General features: G+C 42.1%; 1 protein-coding gene across 2 annotated transcripts; it reads left to right on the plus strand.

Moving 5' to 3' along the window:
* The first annotated feature begins 73 nt into the window (after window positions 1-73).
* safb (scaffold attachment factor B) lies at window positions 74-8,665 on the plus strand. Of its 2 annotated transcripts, none has more exons than XM_019274368.2 (21): window positions 74-399; window positions 634-724; window positions 1,979-2,043; window positions 2,140-2,340; window positions 2,433-2,495; window positions 2,596-2,635; window positions 3,437-3,863; window positions 4,232-4,275; window positions 4,375-4,484; window positions 4,595-4,744; window positions 5,080-5,168; window positions 5,382-5,431; window positions 5,575-5,654; window positions 5,766-5,908; window positions 6,134-6,239; window positions 6,438-6,634; window positions 6,830-7,007; window positions 7,249-7,331; window positions 7,437-7,495; window positions 7,656-7,710; window positions 7,828-8,665. In XM_019274368.2, exons 1-21 carry the CDS (start codon window positions 235-237, stop codon window positions 7,946-7,948), a joined length of 2,517 nt encoding a protein of 838 aa, XP_019129913.1. In that variant the 5' UTR covers window positions 74-234; the 3' UTR covers window positions 7,949-8,665. The 2 variants fall into 2 exon arrangements, with proteins under 2 accessions (XP_019129913.1, XP_010735098.2); XM_010736796.3 differs by having other exon boundaries at window positions 2,140-2,337; window positions 2,436-2,495.
* Window positions 8,666-9,056: the final 391 nt, after the last annotated feature.

Consider the following 9,056-nt stretch of genomic DNA (forward strand, 5'->3'; position numbering starts at 1 on the left):
CCCTTAGTTGCCATCACTGTCTTGTTGAAAACGTGTTTACAAATTCATTCATCGGTGTGAGCGGCTGTCTGCAACAGCACCGCACTGCGCCTGCGCGGTGACGTCAACTAGCTCTCACCGCCGCCGCGGCCTCCATTTTGCAGTCGTTTCGTTCCTGCTAGCCCCGCTGCTTCCCCCCTCCGTGTTGCAGCGTTAGTGACACAAAGTGCACGCAAATACTGTAGAGATAGTTTCATGGACATAACCATGGCTGACCCAGCAGCAGACGTGGAGGTCCCGGAGGCCGCAGAGGTCCGCAAACTGTCGGAGCTGAGAGTTATCGACCTGAAGGCCGAGCTGAAGAAGCGAAACCTGGACACCACGGGCGTCAAGAGCGTGCTGTCGGAGCGTCTGAAAAAGGTATTTTAGCTGCCAACTTATTCAACAACAAGGCAGCAAATTTAATATTTTACAAAAAGCTTGCCGTGTGAAGCTAATGCTACGTTAGCCTTGACTTGAATTGCGTGCTAGCTCAAAGCGTTAGCTCTAATTATGCCTCTTTTTTTAATATATACACATTAAAAAGATGTTCTTGTTTTAAATCACACCACATGTTTTGAACTTTACAGTCTATTAACGTCTTCTTTTAAACAGGCAATCGAAGAAGAGGGTGGAAATCCTGACGAGATTATTGTCACTCCGGAGTCGGCACCGAAGAAGTGCACAGCCAAACGCTCTGCTAAAGGTGATGCAAAGATGAGGATGTGACTTTGAATGAAATGACACACTGATGTCAGACTTTACAGGAGACACGGTGCTGTAGTGTGCCCTGCTCTCTCCTAATGTGTCTCAGGTTGAGCAACATGCAGCTGTCACATTCACATAAACCTGCCACCTTATGTTGAGCAGTGCCACTGCATGCATGTGCATCATCAGAATCAGAAATACTTTATTATTATTATTATTCATTGTTTTTGTTACAGCAGCTCCCAAACTTAAGTCAGATAGCAAGAAAACAAAACTTTAACAATATACACCTATACGATATCCTATTTTAACACTATATACACATGTGTAAATAACAGTAAAATAAAAAAAAACAAGTAACAGTGAACTATGCAGTATGTAAGTCTAAAACCTCATAAAGAATTTAGTCTTTCAGAGACTGTACAGAGAGAATAGACACTGATTGTTTAAAGTATAATAATATAAAGTATGCATGCATGATGGATGTACTGCATGTACAGTAGATGACCAACTTGTCTAGGTCAGGTTTGTCTTAATTTACATAAAATTTAAACTATAGTGCTGAGTCTTTAGCTTGTATATATTTTTAGATTTGTCTTTACATATTTTACTTATATTTTATACTTCATGTATATGCTGTTTGGGATAAGAGGGAAAGCAGCATTGACAATAAAGTTTACTTTGACTTTGAGTATAACAGGAACACTGCAACCGAGAAATTCTCTTAAATCGGGCTAAATGTTTCTAAAAATGACACTTTTTAATGAACTGTGCGCGTGGAGTCGAGAGTTCATTGGCTTGAAATGGCGTCTTGTGTTGCTGAACGTTGGTCCATTGTTCCAGTACTAAGTAAGATCAGTGTCTGGTCATCTACTACTGTACATGCAGGTCCTTTTACCTCCCATCGTCCGGTTTAAGAGCTCGTTGAAACACAAATCATCCCGTAGAGATAGTAGAAGAATGACAGGACAGTTCATGAAGGATGTAATATCCAGGTTTTGTTCTGCCTGTTTTGGGAAGGGAGAATGTATTAGAGGATGACTGCCAGTAAACACAATACAGTTAAACAACACCAAGCAGAAACGACAGCCTGCAAAATGAACCAAATCTGATCATTAAAATCTTCATGATAGTTGGCTTTATTTCCCGTGATTGCATTAACGTTATACACCTCCTGTAAAATCTGACATGCAGCAGTTTTCTCTGACACTCAAATGAAGACTTGTTCTAAACTGAAGCATATTGTCTGTAGATACAAGGCAAGAGAACGATGAACCAGAGGACGGTACTATCGAGGAGGATCTCCATGATACCCATGTGAGTTTGATGAACTTTATTTATTCTTAGCTCAATGACTACAGAGTTGTTTGTCTCGTCTCTTCTTTTTTCTTAGTGTCCCATTTTTTTTCTCAGGAGGAGCTTCAAGATGATCCAGAGAGCATGCAGGAAATGGACATCCTTGAAATGAATGTTCTAGATGAGACTGAGAATGACAATGGAATACCAGCTGAGGATGAAACCGAGAATTTTCACCTCGACGAAGACGCGGTGATGGACGAAGAGCATGAAGACGCGCTCCTCGAGTCAGAAGATGAAGCAAGAGGTCCAGAGGTGGGGAACTGGACTTTAAACTTCTCTACAGATTTCAGTGTTTTATCTGTCTTAACTGGCAACTTTTAATGTTACTGCATTTGTATCTATGTTAACAGATGGATGAGTCTGAGAAGTTGGATAAAGATGAATACATGACATGCGCATCAATCAATATGGTAAGTACCCTTACAAACATATTTTGTTTCTGTCAAAGCTGTGGTAAAACTAAATGTGACAAGCGGCCCCATTCACTGAGACATCGTTCTTTCCTTGTAGGCTCAGGATCCAGACGCAGATGACGTAAAAGAAGAAACAGGTACTGTAGAAAATGGTTTATAAAAAGGTGGAGGCATCTTTTACAGTGTTGAGCTTGGAATGCAAACACTTTTTTTAGCTTCAACCAGGACGAGAGACTGGAAGCCCAAAGGGAATTGCTGGCTTTGTGTTGAAATTTGGTTAACCACATTTAATAATTCACTGCTGAATATGGCTGAAGTTAGCCAGTTATGTCCTTGAAGTAGTCAAACAGTGGTGGTTAACAATTTGATGCGCACTGCCAGCAATTAAACTTCAAGGTCAGGGAGGTGTGAGCTGTTGCAGGTGATTGCAGTGTTTCTAGGTTGCCACATGAAGACCAAGACACAGAAGATCCATCAAGCCTTGTCAACTGTTACAACTTTTTAAAGACACTGACTCAGAAATCAGCTGGACATGAAATTGCTGCTGGACTTGAGATAAAGTTCTGTCGTCACAAATGGACACTAGGAAAGTCAAAGTTTGAAAGAAGATTGGACTGAAGGACTGAGAATCTACTGCTGCACTGCTGATCTTGTGGCTCTCTTCAGCACTGAACTCTTTGTCTGCTTTGGATCAGGTGAATTGAGTCAAGTGGTTCAACTTGAGACGCACTAGTTCGCTTGGTTGTCCCCCCTCCAGCCTTTGGGTTCTTTTCCAGTCTCTCCATAGGGTCTACTTCATCGTTTTAATTCATAGTTCTAAGAGCACAGGCCAGTGGTCATGACGTTCCTAATCCAGGCCTTGCCAGTTCCTCGTTAACCATTGCTGTGTTTCAGAAGTGATTAAACTCTGTGCCATTCTATTCCTGTTAAATCCGTAGAAAATGACAAAGTAGCCGGGTCTTGTTTATCTGAGCCGCTTAACGAAGATCACCACCAGAGCCACGAGACGAGTCCTGAAGAAGAGCAAGCTGCCACCGCCGGAGGGGAAGAAAATGTGTCCGACACTGGTGCCAAGTCCGACAAGGCCGCCTCTGGAGATGTGGAGAGCGACAGGGATGTTGTGGAGACTGACACCAAAGATGTTGGGGACACACATAATGTCCCAGAAGAGACACTTGACGCTGAAAACAAAAGCTCGCAGGCTGTTAGTGTAAGCAAACAGGGCGCTGTGGGTGAAACTGTTGATTCAGAAATGGGGTCTAAGAAGGGTGAGGAGGATGAGAAGACAGAAGAGGATGCTGCTGCGGATTCAGCCTCGACTGTGAAAGAGTCCTCTTCTGTAGAGGGCGATGATCAGAAAAAGAGGTTTGTTGCTTTCTGTCTACTAGAAACCAAAATGGCTATCTCTGTTGCATTGGCTCCTTTGTGCTAGCAAAATTTGGATGCTCTTTTGGAGGTAAAAAACGTCCTGTGCATTTGTCCGTTTTCATTTGTCATTCCTTACACCACCTATCCCACTTTATTACCCATTAACGAGTAACGCATTGGGATTGCTATAGGGTTATAGTTCCATTTATTCACTATAAAATCACTGCAATGTGGCACATGATGGACTGATCACTGTCAGTTATGTATTATACCATGAAACACAGAAGTATATACACATCTGTATGAGGTGAGATCCCAGGTATCCTCACTGTTGTATGCTTATGGCGTTTTTTCTTTGCCTCTAGCTCTGAGGAAAAGGATGATAAGACCGAGTCAAAAGATGAAAAGGGTGAGTGAATGAAGTGTTTTCTGTTCTGTTCTGTACCGGTCCTTCAGATTCACTTGGGACATGCTCATATGATGTATGTTGTCATGTATTTGTGTGTAGCTGCTGGAAGTGGTGCTGCAGCAAGCAGTAGCAGGAATCTGTGGGTCAGTGGCCTCTCTTCCACTACCAGAGCGACTGATCTGAAGACTCTCTTCAGCAAATATGGCAAGGCAAGTCCAAAAGTAGTTATCATGAATAAGAATTTGCACTGAGGACTCATTCCCTCCGCATCTCTTTGTTCCTGCTCATCCTCCTCTATGTTCCTCCGCACTTCCTGCAGGTTGTTGGAGCTAAGGTGGTGACCAACGCCAAGAGCCCCGGGGCTCGCTGCTATGGCTTTGTCACCATGTCTTCCACAGAGGAGGCCACCAAGTGTATCAGCCACCTTCACAGGACAGAGCTGCATGGCAGGATGATCTCTGTTGAGCGGGTGAGTCAGTGCAAGTTATCTATTGTATGTCCATAAGCCAGAATCTCTGTGCAGGGAGAGTCATTCTAGACTGTAATGGCAGTCGGCAGGAATGACTTTCTGTCAGCGGAGTTGCAGGAGCCTCTGACTGAATACGCTCGGTTGTTGCAGTAGGTAATTCAGGGGATGTAAACTGTTGTCCATCTTTTGAGACAGAAATAAGTTGAAAGCAATTATCACAATTAGTCTGATAGCTATAAAAGACGTGTTATTCTTTTAATTTTGTTGGTATAATCAGTATCAAATCTCTTCATTCAGCTTTTCTGAATAATCATCTTCCTTTTTAAACGTTGTAGGCCAAAAATGAACCGGCGGGAAAGAAGCCAGCAGACAAAAATGACACCAAGAAGTCTGGCGGCGACAGGAGACACTCCTCTGACTCCAAGTAAGCTCCTTACTAAAAATAACCAATCAGCATGTTGTTTTGGTCCGGAGTTTTTTTCCAAATATTATTGGGGCACATATTTTTAGCATGACATGCCCCCTTGGTAACTTGTAAGCACCACAGTTATAACTATAAAAGTAAACCAGCCATTCAACTGTTGTTTAAAACGTTATTGTGAACTGTTAATGTGCTCACACTGTTTATTTTCTGTAGATCTGATGGAAAAGACGAGAAGTCTGAAGGAGAAGGAAAAGATGGCAAAGGTGAGAAATGTTCAAAAATGTCCATCTTCCTCTCAAATATATATATATATATATATAGATAGATAGATAGATAGATAGATAGATAGATAGATAGATAGAGATATAGATTCTTGATGTTGATGTTGATTGTGTTTGTTTGGCAGGGCAAAATGAGAGGACTGTAGTTATGGATAAGTCCAAAGGAGAGCCTGTCATCAGTGTCAAAACCAAAAGCAAGGAACGAGTGAGTAAACATTCGCCCTGTAACGAGTTACACCCACATGAACAGCAGAATCTGCAGCCCTGAAACTCTTTTATCTCTTTAACATTGTCTTTCTTTATCTCCTCTCTTTAGAGCTCAAAGAGCCGTGACCGCAAGTCACCCAGTAAGGAGAAGAAAGACATCCTGTCATTCGACCAGATCAAGGAGCAGAGAGAGAGGGAGAGGCAGAGACAACGAGAGCGGGAGATCAGAGAGGTGGAGAGACGCAGATGCACGTAAGGATCACACAAAGGGCGCTACAAGCAACAATGTAAACCCGATCAGAGGGCTTAATAAGACATAAATGAGCATTAATTAAGATTGTTTGAATTATTAACTGGTGAAGGTCCATGGCAAGTCAATGCTGTGTGTGTGTTTCTGTAGTTCCTTGTTGAAATTAAAATCTTTGTAAACAGTAGATTTGGTGCTCACGAAATTAATCGTTGCTTTTCTTCTTTCAGTGACCGGGATCGTGACAACCGTCCAGACCGCGAGCGCGAGCGAATCCGTCTGTTCCGTGAACGAGAGGAGAGGAAACATTTGCTCCGGAAGAAACACTGGCTGGAGGTATTTCTAACAAATGACTTCTCTTTTCTCGCTGTATTATCGGAGTTTCTGCCCACATTATAATTTCAGTCTGCTGAAAACACATGCTGTTCATCAATAACTCCCATATATCATCATATTCCTCATCATCGCCCTTAATTTGTCACAGGTTTCATGTTTATAATCTTACTAAAAACCCATAAATGATTTGATTCCCAGGCTGAGAAACAGCGCCTCGATGCAGACCGGATGGAGCGCCAGTTCTTGGAGCGAGAAAGGCTACGTATAGAGTATGAGAGGCGGCGTGAGCAAGAAAGGATCCTCAGGGAGCGCGAGGAACTGCGACGACAGCAGGAGCAGTTGCGTTTTGAACAGGAGCGACGCCCCGTCAAAAGGCCCTATGACATGGATGGCAGGTAAAAATAATAATAATGATCATTTATAAATGCTTTTTATTGCTTAGCAGCGGTTCATTTGAGCTAGCGTCTGTCAGCATTAGTACATTACCTATAACATGAGTGAGAGCTTCAGTACTTTTGTGTGTGCTGTATCAACTCAACACAGAGCAGCTCAGTGGATGAACTACATTTTCTTTCTTTTTTTAATATTAGGAAAGATGACTGGCCTGAAAAACGCATGGGCATGGATGACCGGTACGGTCGCTCAGACTTTACTCGACAGGATCGCTATCAGGACTTTGACCACAGGGACCGAGGCCGTTATCAAGACGACATGATGATGGACAGGCGTGACAACAACCGAGGCATCGGTGCAGACAGAGATGGTCAGGTAAGAGACGTGGACTCATCTTTTGAGGTACAAAACCACCGCAGTCGATGTATTTGGAACTTAAATCTCAGAATCAAGAAAACATCCATGTGTTTTACTCTTCCTTAAACAAGGACTGCAGTTGAAATTGAGCTCACACTGGCACATACACAGAAATAACAATGTGTGCTGTCTGTTTTATAAACGAATGAACGAACACATGGCGTGAGAGAGAGTTTAACGGTCTTTCATCTCTTCGCAGCACTTCTCAGACAGGTCAGACAGACATGGCAGAGAAGGCCGCGACTCCTGGAGTGGAGGCTATGACAAACGCATTAACCCCAGGTGAGTGAGAACTGACTTCAGCTCAAGCCATATAAAAACCTAAGTACAGTGATTCCACTGAAGGGGAAAACATAATTTAAAAAAAATCTTTGTTCTCTTTGTTAGGGAAGGAAGTCGAGACTGGGACTCCAATAGGAAGATGGATGGAGACAGAACATGGCAAAGTAAGCGCACATTTGCTTTAGTGTGTGTAATGGCTGTACTGCGAGTTGCCAGATGGCATAAATGTAGTAGTAATGTCCTAATACTTTAGTTGGTAACTTACTTAATGACCATGAAGAGCTGTAAATACTTTGTGTCTGATCTTGTACTTCTTTGTTCCAGATAGAGACGGTGCTATCCCAGGCCAGAGCCACATAGCACGTGGAGGAATGACAGGGTGAGTAGTAAATATCAGCAGGATTGATTTGTTTTTTAGGACGAGCTTCAACTTTTCATTCACTTTTCATTTAGAACAGCATCAATCATGGTGTGTTTGTGTGTCTCTCTTTTTTAGAAGCCGTGGAGGTTACATGAACACCGGAACATCTCAGTCCCTCTCTGGAGCGCTCAACAGACAGAACCAATTGATGCAGGGCAGCGGGCTACAGGGCGGAGCTTTCGGTCGACGCTACTGATGTCTGTCTGAAGACAGTAATGGTAGTCAGGAGGTCATGTCATGAAAGATGTGACCGTTGGTTTTGTACATGTTTTTAAAAACAGGAATTCTTTTTTGACACAATTCCAATCCATTTTTGACGGAGACCGTTTTTCTCAGTTTGCTTCCTAATTATTTTTTCTCTGTACAGTGTGATGTAGTGATCTCCTGCCTTGTATTAGCAGTGTCATTCACTCCAACCCACCTCGTTTACTGTAACACAAACTGTGTGCTCGCAAGACTCTGTTGGCCTGTGGTGGAGCGTCACGTCAGAGCTCTGTGTTGTAAATTCAGATGTTTTATAGACACCGGGGCTGATGGACCTACCCTCACCTGTCTTCTCTCTATATCCCAGTTTGTGTCTGAAATATTTTGGAGGTTATCCATCCTCATGAAATGAGTCTTTGTTCCGATTCATTTGTTCAGAGCTTGAGGCTTCTGTTTGACGTTTTTATTTTTATAAGACAGATGGTGAAGTTGTGCTGCTGATGAAAGGTTTTTGTCACTTTTGGATTATCCATACTTGTCAGACTTTTTAATATTTGAACCAGTGTTTTTTCTTTTTCTTTTTTTTGTATATAGTTTTTGATTTGTGTGATTGTTGGAAAATGGTAATAAAAGCCCATGGAGTGTGTATGAGTTCACTATCTATTAATTGATTAAAATCTAAAAAATTTATGTATTTCTGTTACTCAAACATGTCTTTAGTTTTTTTTGCATAAAAGTTTAATACTATGTTTTCGTGTCTTAGTTCCTGTGCTTAGTTCAGCTCAATCAGAGAATATCAGCTGCTGATGTTTTGAGGCGCTTAGTTGCCCCAAACAATTAAATGTTATGTTTTTTGGCAGCTTTGCTGCTCAAATTCTTAACTTAAATTCCTGATTGCAACCTTTTAATTAAATTCTAGGGGCTCACTTTGAGCATAAAACACTAAAATATCTGAGCTGGCAAGCTGCCAACCCTTCTGTTAGAGCTTCTGGTTTTTTCTTTCATATAAAAAATGAGCACTAGATATTCTTTGGTCATTCTCTGTCTGCTCCTTTTGATTGTTACTTTGATGAGTGCACGTCAACTCAAAATCTGCTTCT

This window comes from Larimichthys crocea, chromosome XVII (genome assembly GCF_000972845.2).
Source record: "Larimichthys crocea isolate SSNF chromosome XVII, L_crocea_2.0, whole genome shotgun sequence".
Lineage (NCBI taxonomy): Eukaryota > Metazoa > Chordata > Actinopteri > Sciaenidae > Larimichthys > Larimichthys crocea.